Genomic DNA, 17,997 nt, shown 5'->3' on the forward strand with positions numbered 1-17,997 from the left:
GGCAATCCGTCGACACCAGGTAACTTATTCAGAGCACCTTTTTTGATTGCATCGTGGGTTTCGTCCGCTTCGTCGCTGGTGAGGGTGCGAGTTACGTGTGGTAACACAGACTCCTCAGCGTGGTTGTTGGTAGTCTCCTCCTGGTACATTGTGCGGTAGTGGTCGACAAAGGCACTGACGATTTCGGCCTGGCAAGTGACGTACTGGCCGCGACAGGTGGTGATCTCGGTGATGAGTTGTCGTCGTCGATGCTTCCTATCGGAGGCGATATGATGCATGGTCGGATGTTCTTGTTCCGCCGAATCTTGACGTCGGGTTCGCACAATAGCCCCCTGCAGTCTACGGCGTGTCAAAGTTACAATTTGCGCCTTAATCCTGCTGCGTTCCCTCTGGGTGTCGGGGGTGGGCGGTTGGGCGGAGAACGGCGTAGAAATAGTCGGTAGTGTGCCGGCGCCACATAGCAACTTCCTTTCCATACTGAATCAAAGTACGTCGAATGGCAGGTTTGGCACATTCTAGCCACCAGGTCAAGGTCGTGCAGTATTTAGGTAAGCGACGTTCACAGGTGGCCCATGTCTCGGTAACACGTTGAAGACATTCGGGATCATGAAGATGGGAGGTGTTTAGCTTCCAGGGTGCACGACTACGCCAGACCACTTGCTTGGGGAAGAGAATGTTGCAGATGTAGGCACAGTGGTCCGAAAAGGCCAGGGGCCAAAGTTCTGCACCTTGGACTGCAGGTGTGAGTTCCCGAGAGACGTAAATTCTATCTAGGCGGCTCGCGGAGTGGCTCGTCTGGTAAGTATGTCCAGGCGCGTCGCCGTGCCGAACTTCCCAGGTGTCGCGGAGCAACAGATCTCGGACGACAAGACGCAGTTCTTGACAGGTGTTGTAGTGGGGCACTTGATCTTTAGGGTGCAAGACACAATTAAAATCACCCCCAAGCAAGTAATGGTCGCAGCGTCCAAGAAACAAAGGAGCGATGTCTTCTGAATAGAAGAGTGCCCTGTCGCGTCTGCGGGTGGAGCCTGACGGAGCGTAAATGTTGACGATACGCGTCCCCATGACGGTGACGGCCATGCCTCTGGCAGATGGAAGGTATGTGATATCGGCCACTGGAATACCTTCTCTGGCGTAGATGGCTACGCCGCGTCCCAGGTGATCACCAGGAGAAGGATAAGTGTTATATCCAGCGACGTCTGGAAGTGTGGCCAGGTGTACTTCCTGTAGTAGTGCGATATCGACGTCCGACGCCCATATCATCTCTCGCAGCAGTTGAAGTTTCACGGGCGAGCTAATGGAGGGGAACTCCACCGGCGGAGGATGAAGAGGGACGAGGCAACGGTGAGTCGTGCCGTACGCCACCCGACTGCATTATCAGCGGCGTAACGATGCTTCCGTCTGGGGTAACTCTGTCCCCAGCGTGTGGTCCGGGTCCTCATCGACGTCCTCACGTTGTGATGGTCGTACGTTCCGCTTCGGTCGTAGGGGCAGAGGACGTCTCGGCGGCAGTCGCATCTGTGGAGTCCATTGGTTCAGGAGCACCTGAGCGAGCCAGTAGAGTAGGCATCGACGTATCCACAGTCGGCGTCATGTTGTCGTCATTCGTATCGTCGTGCAGGTTCTCCGAGGCCTCGTCGTGTCGGGCGGCCTCTGGAGCATCGGGGGGTGGTGATCCGTCTCGTTCCGAGACCGTACGGCGCCTCCTCTTGCGCCTCTTAGGTGAACGTTGTTTGCGGGTTCGTCCCTCCGTGTCGGAAGACGGGAGGGAGTCGCGTCGCTCTGAGAGGAAGGCCGTCGCGGGAACGTCCAATGAAGGGGCGTCCATATGTTCAGGCGGGGGGGTGTCGGAAGTCGTCGCTGTTGGTAGTGGCGCCGGAGTAGCGTCAGGCTTTGAGCGCGACGCGTCGGCCCCAGCGGTATCCGTAGCAGCTGGAAGGGTCACCGGTGCATGGTCCGATGGGCGGGGGCCGGTGGGAGGAGAAGAGAGCGCCGATGCGTAGGTGATCGGTAAAACCGTCGTCGGTGCCGGAGGTGCCACGGTAGCGGCTGGCAGTTGGGTGATGCGTCTCTGAAGACACTCAGATCTGAGGTGGCCTTCTTTGCCGCACCCGGAACAGGTCTTGGGTTGGCCGTCGTATATGACAACCGCGCGGCACCCGCTAATTTGCAGGTAAGATGGCACGTGGCGATGGAGGTCGATGGTGATCTGCCGTACACCGTTAAGAACAGGGTACGTTTGGAATTGCGCCCAACGTTCGGCAGTGTGGCCATGTACAGTGCCATATGGGCGGAAAGCCGCGATAACGTCTTCCGCCGGGAGCTCGAACGGGAGTTCGAAAACTCGTATGGTGCGCATTCCTAAGCCGGCGTGGTTGACAGTGACCGCTCCGACATTGCCGTCGGCGTGGCAGAAGCGTAGTCCATGGTTGCTATCACGAAGTATTCTTTCACATACCGCGTCATTGACGACTTTGACGTACACAGTACTGCTTAATATGGACAAATGGATGCCCAAGATGTCAGAAGCTGGGATCTTAGCAACGTCGCGTAGGAAGCGTTCCACTTCCAAGGCCTTTGGTCGTGCGTAGTAGTTGCAGAAGTTGAAACGTAAAGTTGATTTTCGAAAACGGTTGGCCATGATTCTAGTCCACGTAAGTGACGGCCGCTGAAATGTAAACAACAGCGAGCGCGCGCGCTCCGCAGGCGGAAATAACAACACGTCCACACTGCACGGCGGCGAAAGCCGGACTTGACCACTCAGCTAGCGGGGCGGACATTGGTGAGATGATATTACTCCAGAATGCCTGTAAGACGACAAAGATGCTATTGTCAACACATCACTGAGTCTGTACGACGCCATATAATAGGGCTACGGGGAGCTGGATTTTCCTTCCGCGATACTGCAGAACGACTTGGCAAGGGTGTAGCCACTGTACGTGATTGCTGGCAGCGCTGGTCACGAGAACGTGTATAATACGATTGCAAGAAGGCCGGGCCCCAGATGGCCACGTAGCACTATGTGTAGCACGTAGCACGTAGCACGTCACACGTCGTGTTCGGATTATGGCACTGCCGCATCGTAGTGCACCTGCAGTAGCAATATGAGTATCAGTTCGCACCACAGTGACACAACGAATTGTTACAAATGGTTACTTCAAGGACAGCTCCGAGCCAGACGCCCTGCACCGGGCATTCCACTGACACCAGACCACAGTTGCCTGCTACTTCAGTGGTGTCAAGCGAGAGTTCGTCTGATTGCAAAATGAAGGTCTTTTATCTTTTCTGGTGCCAGTGATGGTCGTGTGTTGGTTAGAAGGAGGCCCGTCTGCACGCTAGAAGCGATGGACTTACCCTTGGACCTATAATTTGGTGTGCGATTTCGTATGACAACAGGAGCAATCTCGTGGTTATCCCCTGCACCCTGTACGTCAATCTGGTAAGTCGACCTGTTATACTGCCATTCATGAACAGGATTCCAGGGAGTGTTTTCCAACAGAATAACGCTCGCCCACATACCGCTGTTGTAACCCAACATGCTCTACAGAGTATCGACAAGTTGCCTTGGCCGGCTCGATCACCAAATCTGTCTCCAATCGAGTACATATGGGACAGCATACACAAACAGCGTTAACAGTCCCTATATTGACCGACCAAGTGCAACAGGTATGGAACTCCACCCCACAAATTGACATCCGGCACCTGTGCAGCACAATGCATGCACTTTTGCATGCTTGCATCAACACTCTTGCGGTTACACCCGTTATTAAGGTACCAACATTTCACACTTGCAATGGCTTATCTCGCGCTTACATTAATCTGTGATCTTGCAATGTTAATCACTTAAATATGGTGCCTAGACAAACGTATTCCCGCAATTTTATTAATCTACATTAATTATTTTTTGGTTTTACTATTATTTCCGTCGGTGTATTTTAAGAAATGCATAACATGAACGCCGACTCGTACTTTATTCACCAACTGCTTCAATTAAATTCAAACAGTACAGACCCAGAACGTAACGACTGTCTGAGAATCAGGCGCTGATAGATTCGAAATAAAAAAATATTTTTATATGTTGATTGGAATTGATCAGCTCTTGCTTTTCACTCAGTCATTGTATATTGAATCTATACTGTTTGAATTCAATTATGTCTTGTGTTTTTCTAATATTTCTGACATATAGTGTTGGATTTGTAATAGCATTTGAGTATCCTGTTCATGGTCTTGGACTGAAACCGGTTGGTGAACAAAACGTAATACGAGTCAGCAGTCGTGTTATTCATTTCTGAAAAAAAGGAATTTTTGTTGTTGTTGGTAGTATGCTTTGCCTTCCGCCGACCTTCGCACTGACTTATCCAGCCAGTTACAGGAATACATACTGCTTAATATGGTTCGAACCACGGTGTGTTTCGTATTTCTCGCGTTAACAAATATTGCTGAAAATGAAAGAAATGGTAAATTTCAGGACGTGGACTTGTCAGGGATCGAAGTTGAGACCTTTGTAGTCATAGGTCATAGGCTGGCAATTTACTATTTTTTGTTTCTTTTTGCTTTTTTCGCTACCCTCTTTTTTCCTAGTACTCAGCGATTGAGCCTATGACAGTGAACATACACACTGAAGATCCAAAGAAACTAGGACACCTGCCTAAAATCGAGTAAGGCCCGCGCGAGGACGCAGAAGTGCGGCAACACTACGTGCCATGGACTCGACTAATGTCTGAAGTAGTGCTGGAGGGAATGGACACCATGAATCCTGCAGACCTGTCCACAAATCCGTAACAGTACGAGGGAGTGGAGATCACTTTTGAACAACACGGTGAAAGGCATCCTAGATACGCTCCGTAATGTTCACGTCTAGGGAGTTTGGTGGCAGCGGAACTGTTGAAACTCAGAAGAGTGTTCCTGGAACCACTCTGTAGCAATTTTGGGCATGTGGGACATTGCATTGTCCTGCTGGAATTGCCCAAGTCCGTCGGAGTGCACAATGGACATGAATGGGTGCAGGTGCTCATACAGGATTCTTAAGTACGTGTCACCTGTCAGAGTCATATTTAGACGTAATAGGGATCCCATATCACTCCAACTGAACACGCTCCACGCCATTACGGAGCCTCCACCAGCTTGAACAGTCCACAGCTGGCACGCATGTTCCATGGACTCATGAGGTTGTCTCTATACCCATACATGTTTATGCGCTCGATACAACTTGAAACGAGACTCATTCCGAGGAGGCAACATGTATCCAGTCATTAACACTCCAATGTCGGTGTTGACGGGCCCAGGTGAGACGTAAAGCTTTGTGTCGCGCGGTTATCAAGGGTGCACGAGTGGGCCTTCGGCTCCGAAAGCCTATGTCGATGTCGTTGAATGGTTCGGACGCTGACACTTGTTGATGGCCCAGCATTGAAATGAGGAGCAGTTTGCGAGAGGGTTGCGCTTTTGTGATGTTGAACGATTCTCTTTAGTCGTCGTTGGTCCCGTTCTTGCAGGATCAATTTCCGGCGGCAGCGATGTTTTACCGGATTCCTGATATTCACGGAACACTCGTAAAATGGTCGTACGGGAAAATCCCCACTCCATCGCTACCTCGGAGATGCTGTGTCCCATCGCCCGTGCGCCGCCTATAACACCACGTTCAAACTCACTTAAATCTTGATAACCCGCCACTGTAGCAGCAGTAACCAATCTAACAACTGAGCCAGACACTTGTTGTCTTATATAGGCGCTGCCGACCACAGTGACGTATTCTGCCTGTCTACATATCTCTGTATTTGAATACACATGCCTATTCAGTGTCTTTGGTGCTTCAGTATAAGACACCAGTGACATCTGAGGAGAACAGAGGCACTCGCACCTTTGTATAGAGTACATTCTAGAGCCACTAAAGGTCGAATCGCTTCTGCTCCATTTACCGGCTAGTTAACAGTTGTAAACAAGGCCGCGCCGCGGGTGTCCTGCGGTCAGTAGGAGAGAGTTCCGTTCACCTGGTCAGTCCGTGATCTCCGCGGACGAAAGCGCGGCGCGCTGCCAGCTGTGTTGCTCGCACGCCTCCGCTGCTAAGTGGTCTGCGCTGCTCTTGGAAACAGAGCCTCCGGCGAGGACACAGTTCCCGCATACCGTAGAAAGCGGCTTCGTTGCCGTTCGAAGACCCAGTGTCACGGTCAGCGCTAATCCAGCGTTGTCTCCCTGCTTAGACCGTGCATGTGCATCAGTGTTTCTCGAGAGAGTGTGAGAATTCACTTTCACCACGTTGCTTCCTGTGCTTCTTCTCTTGTGTTAACGTCTTGAGATTTACCTTTTCTTCCAATAGAGGATATTACCTTGGTAAAGTAGGAATTCGTCACCATCTAGTAACGTAAACGATGTTATGGTTGCATAATTAACTTAATGAATGTCTTTTCCGTAACATACCAGGTGATCAAAAAGTCAATATAAATTTGAAAACTGAGTAAATCACGGAATAATGTAGATAGAGAGGTACAAATTGACACACATGCTTGGAATGACATGGGGTTTCATTAGAACCAAAAAAATACAAAAGTTCAAAAAATATCCGACAGATGGCTCTTCATCTGATCAGAACTGCAATAATTAGCATAACAAAGTAAGAAAGCAAAGATGATGCTCTTTACAGGGAATGCTCAATATGCCCACCATCATTCCTCAACAATAGCTGTAGTCGGGGAATAATATTGTGAACAGCACTGTAAAGCATGTCCGGAGTTATGGTGAGGCATTGGCGTCGGATGTTGTCTTTCAGCATCCCTAGAGATATCGGTCGATCACAATACACTCGCGACTTCAGGTAATCCCAAAGCCAATAATCGCACGGACTAAGGTATGGGGACCTGGGAGGCCAAGCTTGACGAAAGTGGCGGCTGAGCACACGATCATCACCAAACGACGCGCGCAAGAGATCTTTCACGCGTCTAGCAATACGGGGTGGAGCGCCATCCTGCAAAAACATCGTAAGTTCCAGCAGGTGTTTATCAGCCAGGCTGGGGATGATGCGATTCTGTAACAAATCGGCGTACCTCTCACCCGTCACGATAGCAGTTTTGCTGTCCAGCGCCATCTGTCGGACATTTTGTGAACTTTTTTTTTGTTCTAATAAAACCCCATGTCATTCCAAGCATGTGTGTCAATTTATACCTCTCTTTCTACATTATTCCGTGGTTTATTAAGTTTTCAAATTTACACTGAATTTTTGATCACCCGGTATATCTGACTCTTTGGTTCTTGGGCATGTTTCGAGTCCGAGCGATGATCTTATGACAGTATATAATCATCGTTCTGAGAGCGTGTAGCACATTATCTCTTTGAATTCTAACAAAGATAAGAGAGAGACGATTCTGACGTTGCGGTTGATAATGGAATCAAGACAAAACAAAAATCAAGACGCGTTCATAGGATTTGTCGACCTGGAAAAAACGTGCGACAGTATAAAATAGTGCAAGATGTTCGAAATTAAGGGTAAGCTATAGGGAGAGAAGGGTAATATACAATACGTACAAGAGCCAAGATGGAATAATAGGAGCAAACGACCAAGAACGAAGTGCTCGCATTAAAAAGGGTGTAAGACAGGTATGTAGTCTTTCGTCCCTACTGTTCAATCTGTACATCGAAGAAGCAATGATAGAAATAAAAGAAAGGTTCAGGAGTGGAATTAAAATTAATTCAAGGTGAAAGGTATCAATGATACGATTCGCTGATGACATTGCTATCCTGAGTGAAAGTGAAGAAGAATTACATGGTCTGCTGAATGGAATGAACAATCTAATGAGCACAGAATATGGACTGAGAGTAAATCGAAGAAAGAGTAATGAGAAGGGGCATAAATGAGAACAGCGAGAAACTTAACACCAGGATTGATGGTCACGAAATAGATGAAGTTCAGGACTTCTGCTACCTAGGCAGTAGGTAGATATTAAGAGCAGTCTAGCAATGGCAAGAAGGGCATTCCTGACCAAGAGAAGTCTACTAGTATCAAACATAGGCCTTAATTTGAGGAAGAAATTTCTCAGAATCTACGTCTGGAGTACATCATTGTATGGTAGTGAAACATGGAATGTGGGAAAATCGGAACAGAAGAGAATCGAAGCATTTGTGATGTCGAAAATTAGATGGACACATAAGGTAAGGAATGACGAAGTTTTGTGCAGAATCGGAGAGGAAACGAACATTTGGAAAACACTGACAAGGCGAAGGGACAGGATCATAGGATGTCTGTTAAGACATCAGGGAATGACTCCCATCGTACTAGAGGGAGCTATAGAGGGCAAAAACTATACAGAAAAAACAGAGATTGGAATACGTCCAGCAAATAATTGAGGACGTAGGTTGGAAACGCTACCCTGAGATGAAGAGGTTGGAACAGGAGAGGAACTCGTGGCGGACCGCATGAAACCAGTCAGAAGCCTGATGAACCCTCCCCCCCCCCCCCCCCCCAAAAAAAGTATTATTTTAATATTATGGATTACGTTTCTGATGTGGCGCTAGACTTGGACATAGTGGGTCAGCTTCGTAGTGGTGGGGAAAACATGCCACCAGTATACCAGTACTTGGTATGACAAACGAGGAAGAGGTGATGGTGTCAAAATACCTGATCACCAGATTCGTGGTTAACATTTCAAACCTCTCTGCAGGGAGGGTATGTGCCTCTGCTGGATGGGGAAGGTAAAGTCGGCAGTTCTATTTGAACTATTCAAGTCAATGAAGTTATGAGCTGGCACAGGACTTCATCTCTTTCTTCCATTTATCCATTGGAACACAAACACATCACGGTAGTTTACGAACTCTCACCACAGTCAGCCAAACGAGACACATGGTCAGAGGAATGCAGTGAGAAAACACCTTCGCTAGAACCTTGCAATGGACGACACTATGGTTGCTAAATCTGCCCCCAATCCTTACTACCTGAGTACCGAATTACCCTTCGCCTACCTTAATGCATGTCAACGTTCATAAGGTGGTATATTTGGAAAAACTTCTAGATAGCGATTGTGAATATATTTTCGCCGCTAGGTTTGTATTTGTACCTGCGTTAGTTGTTTTGTATGTATATTTTATGATGGTAAGATGTTATTCAATTTCCTTACACCATTTTGCAGGAAACAATACATATAACGCACTAAGACAAGTCGTTATGAGAAGAGAAACCACCTACTTCATCGATTTTATGCACGATGAACAAACTTGGTCTTTCTTATTGTTTGAAATCATGAAAAATGCATTATACTTCCAGAAATGTGTGTAAACTTCTCCAGCGAAAATAGCGAATAACTATAAAACATACGTGACTGATCAATAGAAAGCCAATATTTTACATTTATAGATGGTACATATCCGAAAATTAATACGGAATCTGATATTCGTGAGGAAATCGAGACGAAACACATGACACCTGAAATCCTAAAGGGCGCCCGAAGACAGGGCAAAACCATCTCACCTGACAGTGCCGTTCAAAGGATTCCCTCAGAACCATTGTGGCCGCAGTAGCCACCTCACATTATTGTTTGCCTCAATGGTCTGATATTATGTACATAATAGATAACGACTTCATAGCTTCACAACCCTGTGAGATACAGTGTTTCTGGAGATGATAGGGCTCAACTAAGTTGTTACTAATTAATAACAGGCAAAATGACCATGGAATATCATTAACAGAATGGTCATATTATTACTATTTCTAAATCTCAGTTCCTTACAGAAAGATATTAAATGTGTTTTCATTTAAAGAACTCGTAGTAAGTAATTAAGTGATTTTGTAAACGATATCTATTACCAAACTAGTCACAGTCTAACATTGAAAACTGATGTGCATATAAAAGCAATAATGATGTTCCTTAATTATATTCGCGCAACTGCACACATAAATAGTTTATTTTTTATCGATTATTATTGCTATATTTAAGAACACTCTTTGTAATCAATAAATATAATTAATGTAAATTACATGCTAAGCAAGACAGAGTATACCACTACATAAAACAAATCCAAAAATAGGGTTAAAATCCCGTCTCTATATAATTAATTTCACAAAATGTATGAAACTTTTAGAATTATTGAATAAAGTTCGTTTTTCCCGTTACCTACAGTGCTGATTTAATCGGTATCAGGTATTATATTTGTACGAGAGATATGCAATTTCTTAAAGAAAAAATAATTCAGAAATGCAGTGCCGATATGAGGGTGGGGGAGGGGGGGCATCCTTTAGGCTTACATGGGCTATTTTGGTTTCAGTTTCAAGCTTAAAGGAACACAGTGTGCCGTACGTATTGAAACGTTAACCCGTTTAGTTGTTGGTGTGGGTTTAGTTGTGTGTGTATTACGTGTTGAACTTGATAGACGGGTTTAAAACTATAACCATTACACACATGCAGCAGTAAATACCAATCTTTTCAACGCCATGCCCATATTCAGTTACCTTTCAACGCCATGCCAATATTCAGTTACCCAATGGGAACGTTTATTACCCCACGATTCTCACGTGTCGTGTGATACACCGTTTTCAGAGGTACTCCCGCGGAAGGTCAGCCTTTGACCTGTCATGGCGATAAAATGGTCCATAGTTAATATGAAAATCGGAAAATAATGCTTCGAAAAATGTTGTAGGTCGTGCGTCTTCATAATGAAGCTGGAAGAGACATGGAATTTAATTCATAGGTTAAAACGTCCGCAGGTGTGATGATGAAGCTCACGTCGTCAGTGAGGCAGAAAATTTCAGTTTCTTTTAGTGAAAAATGTGTTTCCCCGCTCTACAGGACAGTGAATAGCCAGTCTGCTTTATTTCACCTTAAATCAGTCAGTATACCAGATTCAGTAACGGCTGACAGGCATTCTTGGTAATCTAAAGAGTCACTTGTCCATGAAATCTAAATTTTTGATATTTCTTTTATTACTAAAAATTTTATTATATATTACTTTTGATTACTGAAAATAAAAATAAAAGAACGGCACCGCCCTGCAGGAAATACAGTTGTAATTATTGATTTTTCACAGTTCTGTTGCTTATGGTCTCTACAAGCAAGTAGTATTATTTGATTAAAGCAGCTACGCCTGCGTTACAGGCAGGATCCTTCGTTTCGCTCCAATCTACAGTGCTATTCCAATATTGTTCAGTTGGATATCCTCTACAACGCTGTCCGTTTTTAGTGGGAATACCACCGACCTTGGTACAAATTGTCTTTCATCGCTTCAGTCCGCATACATCTATTAATTAGGTTTGTTATGACCCAATGACATCCAACCTGAATTCCTTTTTTCGGAAGCAGGTGACGCAGTGGAGTCGTATTAGCAAGAACGGCGGTTTCAGGAAGGAATATTAAGGTCTAATGTCCCGTCGATTTCAAGGTCAATAGAGATGGCAGTTTTTATGCCCTTTCCCAAAATTACTCAAGTCAAATTCCGAGATCGTTTTCCTGAAAGGACATGACAGATTTCCTTCCCCAATCTCCACAAGTCGAAGGTTGTTCTCCGTTTCTAATCACCTAATCGCGCATGGAAGGTTACATACTTCACTTCTTTCTACGAATTCCTTTTGGCATTCTTCGTTTTCCTTCTGCAAGTCAGCTCTATAAGGTGATGAGTGGTCAGGACTCCTGCTTTACTCTCTTGGATGGAGCCTTTAGGTGGTATTTTCCATTGCTCCCTGAGACACGTGTCGTCAAGTGTGTGTGTGTGTGTGTGTTCGAGTCCTCCCTCGGGCATGGGTGTGTGTGTTTCTCCTTAGGATAATATGAAAGTATAAGAGACATTCAAAAAGAAAATAGCCAGAGGCTGTAAAATGAAACCGTTACAATTCCGACACTCAGTCCGACCTCGGGGGAAACGGCTACCACTGTAACTCACCGGTCTTCAATAATGAGGGCATCCACCTGCTGAACAATGGTACTGGTAATACAATGGGGCGTTGGAGATCGTGAGTCATTCGCCAGCGACATACATCCTTCGCTGAGTCGCTTGGGCCTCGCCCTGACCCTTCCAACGGACAGCAATGCTCTCCGTACACTTGGGCCATTCTTCGATGAATTTACGTTCTCTGCACACCCTTTGACCTTCTTTGAAGCCTCTGTTTCTCTGTTTCCAGCACTACTGAAAGCAGTGGACGATCGGAGCGTGCACGTGCTTGCAGTGTCGGCAAATAAGTGCGCTCCAGAGGTCTTTCTAATGGCCAGTTACAATCCCTTCATCGGTTTTCATTTTACAGCATCCGGCTCGTTTCTTCTTGAATATCCCCTATTGTTTGTCAACAAAATGTAGTAAACAGCGCAGCTACTTCGAAGTTCTTAGCTATGCAAGTGGATTAAAACATACACCGTGTAAACCATATTGCGGTATGCTAAAACGTTTAGGTTCACGTACTTTTATCATAAGAATGGTAGCTAGTTTGGAGGACACATAAATCAGTAAGTTAACATATTTTGCGTATTTTCATTCACTGACGGGGTATTATTCTGAGGTAACTTCTCGTTTAGGCAGGAAGTACTCGTTTCAAAACAAAAGTAAATAGAACTAGTTGTTGAGTCCATAAGCGCACATCTTGCACGAATGCGTTTAAAAAATTGTAATACAATATTAACTACGACCGTGCAGCATATTTATTTTCTCACGAAATTTGTTGTCAACACTGTAGTGCTGTTTGAAAGTAATAAAGGTATTCATCAATACAACGCTACGACGGGACCTCCGAATAGTAAGTTACACATTATTATGGCAGGTCAAATGTTATTGACTGCAGCACTACCCTTGAAAGTGACAGAGCTACATGACACTAGTTTTCGACACAGTCCCCAGGTCTCTGAAAACAACTCTACGATCGTTAAGTACCACGACGACACAGACCTTCGTCTCGGTCACGCAGCAATTCGCTAACCGCAGCTTGGACGTCATCATAGTAGGAAAATCTCGTTCCCGCAGCTAGCCGAAAAGATGGAAATGGCATGGTGCATGATCACCCTCGTCTGTGCGGTCTTGTTCAAATTGTTGGCCCCGTTTCACTACGACAAGACACGACGTTACATTTGGTCCTTATACCGTCAGAATTGCACTGCGGATCTGTATGCAATTCAGGCATTTTGCACCCAAAAATTGCGCTGTCATGCATAGTTCGAGTTTGGAATGCATTTCCACTTGCCGACCCATTTCAGTTCGAAAATACGCGACTCTCTCTGCACAAAGGGAGGACGTGTGTAACTTAATTCAAGTCCCTACATGGAACAAAAAATGGCCTGCACTCCCCTGTAGTGAATCTAACTTTGGCACAAAAGCTGTGAGATACTCAGCAGTAAAACTTTTTCATAATCTGCCCATTTAAATAAAATTTCTGACAGACAGCATGAATGTTTCTAATGTAGACTGAAGTTTAACAATTCCTTCTATACGACAAAGTAATCTGTGAATATTACAAATAATTATTCCATTACTACATAATAAATTGAGAATTTGAAGCGCTCTCTCTCTCTCTCTCTCTCTAACTTTTGTTCGGTATGCCCATTCCATACTAAACTAATGTGACATGGAATAGCGATATCCACATATACAAATGGCGGAAGTGTCACGTATACAAGATATAAAAGGGAAGTGCATTGGCGGAGCTGTTATTTTTGTGCTCAGGTGACTCATGTCAAAAAGTTTCCGAAGTGATTATGGTGGTACGACTGGTATCAACAGACTTTGATCCCGGAGTGTTAATTGGCGCTAGACACTGCAGATTCCGTTTCGGAAATCTTTAGGGAATGCAATATTCTGAGATCCACAGAGCCAAGATTTGCCGAGAGTACCAAATTTCACACATTACCTCTCACCACGGATAACACAGTGCTACACGATCTTCACTTAACGACCGAGAGCAGCGGCGTTTGCGTACAGTTGTCAGTGCTAACACACAAGCAACGTTGTGTGAAGTAACCACAGAAATGAATATGGGGCGAGAGTGCCCTTGCTAACAGCACGATATCGTCTGCAGCGCCAATAATGGGCTCGTAACCTTGATGGTTGGACCACAGACGACTGGGAAACCGTGGGCTGGTCAGATGAGTTGCGATTTCAGTCGGTAAGCGCTGATGATAGGGTTCGATTGTGGCGAAGACCCTACAAAGCTATGGACCCAAGTTGTCAATAAGTAACTGTGCAAGCTGGTGGTGGATCCATAATGGTGTGGGCTGTTTTTGAGTGGAATGGACTAGGTCCTCTGGTCCAACAAAACCAAACATTGACTAGGAGATCATTTGGAGCCATTCATGGACTTCATGTTCCCAGGCACTGGAAACACTTTCGGAGTTGTGGACGGTTATAGAGACAGCATGGCTCAGTATTTCTGCAGTATTGCTGAGTTGATGCCACGTGGGGCTGCTGTCCTACGTCGAGCAAAAGGAGGTCTGGCACCATATTAGTGGGTATCTCATGACTTTTGTCACCTCAGTGTATTACGTTTGTCGTGAATATGATGTACGGAACACTGAACTAACTAAGAAACTAATGAACTGCTGAGAAGTTTGGTGTATAATCATAGACATGGTCACACGAAGGATTGTAAACTGTACAGTCGTACCTGTCCTCCTTCTTGAAGTAACTCGTAACATCAGTAGCGTGAAATTTTATGTCATTCAAAAGTCTTAAGATTGGTATGTGCGATGTTAGGTTGTGGGCACTTTTTTAATGTTCGTGGTGCTTGATTGGACGTTGTAGCAAGTTTAGTGTCTGGAATGGATCGTCGAAGAGTGCAGCAGTATCGGGGCAGTACTGCAGCCGCTGCTCGCTGCAGGACGGGCCTGTTGCACTATACTCCGTTCATCATAAGGATAAACCTTATGCAACATCACACTATGTATTCTTCCGCGTTTTCTGCAACTTCGTTGGATTTAGTTTCAAGTGAAGCAGAAGCCAAGCCGTCTGGAGTAGAGTCAAGTTCGATAATGAGGATACGTTTTACGCCGTGCGTTACGTGTACATCGACTTGGGGGAAATACAGGTCAACAGCATTTAACTTGGAAAGCACTGACCACCCACATACTCCAACTAACCTGCAGTGGTGTGAACAGTTGTAGTAAAGACGCAAAAAGAGACTTGCAGAAAACAATATAGCCTCGAATGTCATTTAATTTTTGAATAGAAGGAAATAATGGTAAAACTCAGACCATACGCTTCTTACGCGATCTTAGCTAGCATAGTACTGCAATTAAAGAGAAGAGGTATGAACATTCCTGACTTTAAAAAGGGTAATTTTTCTGCACGAGCTATGTGCGGCGTAAAAGCGCGTTGCTGGGATATCACCACTTAAATATTGAAGCCACTGAAGGTATTACAGTCAGTCATCTGGCAACCTCTGAAATTCTAACATATCGAATTCCGAGGAATACGGTACATTTCAGTGCTGCTATCTTGGTAACGAGGCGATCAGCAAATACAATTTCAATCCACTAAGAAATCCACATTTCGTCCTCCTCTTTTATGACGTGCTGTTCTGCATTTTGCCATCGTACGGCAGTGACGTGTCAGAAAGATTCGTAATTTAGTTTCTGTAAATTTGGAAACCTAAGTTCTTGTTATTTGTCGCAACATAACTTTGCTCCTGATTAATTCTATTGCGTTTAGATTGCAGTGTTAAGGTGACAACTGTAAAAATGCATCATTTGTACAGTGTGCTCGACGCTGTGAAAATTATTGTTTTTCAAGTTCCTACATCGCTTATAGCTCTGGCTCGTGTGAGACCACATCTGTCCTATATAACAATGGCATATTCAGACAAAGAGTATTAGATTTTTCATTTTTCTTGATAAAATTTAATTATGTAATGTTTTACTAACTTCAAAATATTTAATAATCTTTTATAGTGCATCGATATTTAAGAATGTGTTTTTTCAATGAAAACCAGAATTCGGCGTGAGATATGTAATTAGAGACTAGAAGACGTTTATTTTTCTTAAAAATAAATGATGGTAGATGTTGTGTACATAGTTCTGTGTAGTCAGCGCGTACACGACTTTCCCACTGGAGCGCGCCCCGCTAAGCACAACAGCGCAGGCGCAGCGCTCGTCTGTCTCCGCACTACGAGATGGCGCTGCCTAAGAGACGGACCAAATTCTGCTTCCGCCGATCCGCGTATTAATATGTAACGCAGCCAATGAGATTGCTGCTAATGTAGAACCCCTTCTCGTCGCGGATCCCACTCGCGCAGTGATACATGAACGCGTGAGGTATTATAACCAGTGTACAGACCTCCGATTAGTCAGTCTGCATTAGTCTGCATTTATCTGCACCTGTCTGTACCAGTCTGCATTTGTCTGTATCAGTCTACAGTCAAGTTTCAGTCTGCGCCTAATAAGATTATCATAATCCTGTACATAGCCATAAAGAGAAATGTATAGACACTTTGTCACATATCAGAGATATATGTGAGAATAAGATTAACGTGCCAATACCAAAGGAACTTCAGATGGTCAATTGTAAATAGCATTCAGAACCAAGTTAAGTAATTTTTATGCTTGTTACTATTTTAATAAATGTGTGTGAAAATTAATCAAGTTCTGTTTAAAGTTGGTCACCGTCAGTCTGCTACTCTAAGGGTGCAAGTGGCATTTCTATCGTCTGACCCAACGGCACAAGATAAACACGCCACGATAAGACCACGAGACATATTGCTGACACTCGCCTACTTCGTTAGAGCGACAAGTCAAATAAGCTGATGGTGTGTGTACCGAAGGTCTTACAGTACACACACCACAGTAGAGTATGAGTTAGTTCTTACATATTTGATAAATTTTATATTTAAATGATTTAGGCATTCAAACCTAACAGAAAGTAATTGTATACCACAACGAGTTTGGCACCGTAGCCCACCAGCCCGCTCGATTATCAATCTACGACGCTACTGATTAAGCCAAGAATATAATTAATTGCTTATATTAATTACATAGTGTCTCTCGAAAAACGTCAGACCTGATTTTTCTCTGCCATGTTGTGAAAAACATTAAGAACTAGTTGTTTCTAGTCATTAACGGTGATCCCCACGTTTGTTTCAGTACGAAACAGGAAGCAGAATAATCCATTTTCGCGGTGCATCTGAAGTGAGACAATCGGAGCACAAGCAGCGCTTAAGGTGACTGTGACTGTACAAGATCTTTGAAATAAAAATTACGTGGCTAAAGTATGATTAAGAAATACTTTGATTGCTGTTAATACATCAGAATGTCTTAAAGCTTGATTTACAGTGACATAGTAATAACATATTTAATAAATAAGTCGGAGCTGGTTCCAAGAGCGGAACAACATCAGAGTACGAGAGCTGTGGCTGCTGACGCATCATCGCTTTTGTGTTTATTCTTATGATGAACAGACTAAAGTGCGAAGTCGTGCGGCGTACTGATGGAGTATCAGGCTGCAGGCGGCAGGCAGCGGACTTACCTGCCCAGCGATGGTGTGTAGGGTGACGAGCGCCAGACGCACTCCCCACGTGGCGCGGAAGCTGCGGTGCGTGTACAGCCGGTGGGCGCCTATAGTTACACCGAGGCCCGACACCACGCCCACCAGGATAGCTGCAACACCACACACGCCCTAACTGTTAGCTCGTCTGCCAGCTCCAGTGTGTAATCACAGCGCTACAAACCTGACATGCATCAAGAGTAATGGGGGAAAAGTGTCAGAGTGGCAGTGCATCCTTATACACTGAAGAGCCAAAGAAACAGGTACACTTGCCTAATATCGTGTAGAGCCCCCGAGAGCACGCTGAAGTGCCGCAAACGACGTGGCATGGAGTCGACTAATGTCTGAAGTAATGCTGGAGGGAACTGACACCATGAATCCTGCAGGTCTGTTCATAAATCCGTAAGAGTACGAGGGAGTGGAATGTCTTCTGAACAGCACGTTGCAAAGCATCCCACATATGCTCTATAATGTTCGTGTCTGGGGAGTTTGGTGGCCAGTGGAAGTATTTCAACTCAGAAGAGTGTTCCTGGAGCCACTCTGTAGTAATTCTGCACGTGTGGGGTGTCGCTT

The 17,997-nt window shown here is 45.0% G+C and overlaps 1 protein-coding gene across 1 annotated transcript in view; it reads right to left on the reverse strand.

Annotated features, from left to right (window-relative positions):
- LOC124613366 (acyl-CoA Delta-9 desaturase-like) overlaps nt 1-17,997 on the reverse strand; it is a 158,836-nt gene that overhangs the window by 64,347 nt on the left and 76,492 nt on the right. The window contains exon 3 of the mRNA XM_047142066.1: nt 17,407-17,537. Coding sequence (XP_046998022.1) covers nt 17,407-17,537 — 131 coding nt within the window. The remainder of the gene's footprint in view (nt 1-17,406; nt 17,538-17,997) is intronic.

Source organism: Schistocerca americana, chromosome 4, assembly GCF_021461395.2.
Source record: "Schistocerca americana isolate TAMUIC-IGC-003095 chromosome 4, iqSchAmer2.1, whole genome shotgun sequence".
In the NCBI taxonomy this organism is placed as follows: Eukaryota; Metazoa; Arthropoda; class Insecta; order Orthoptera; family Acrididae; genus Schistocerca; species Schistocerca americana.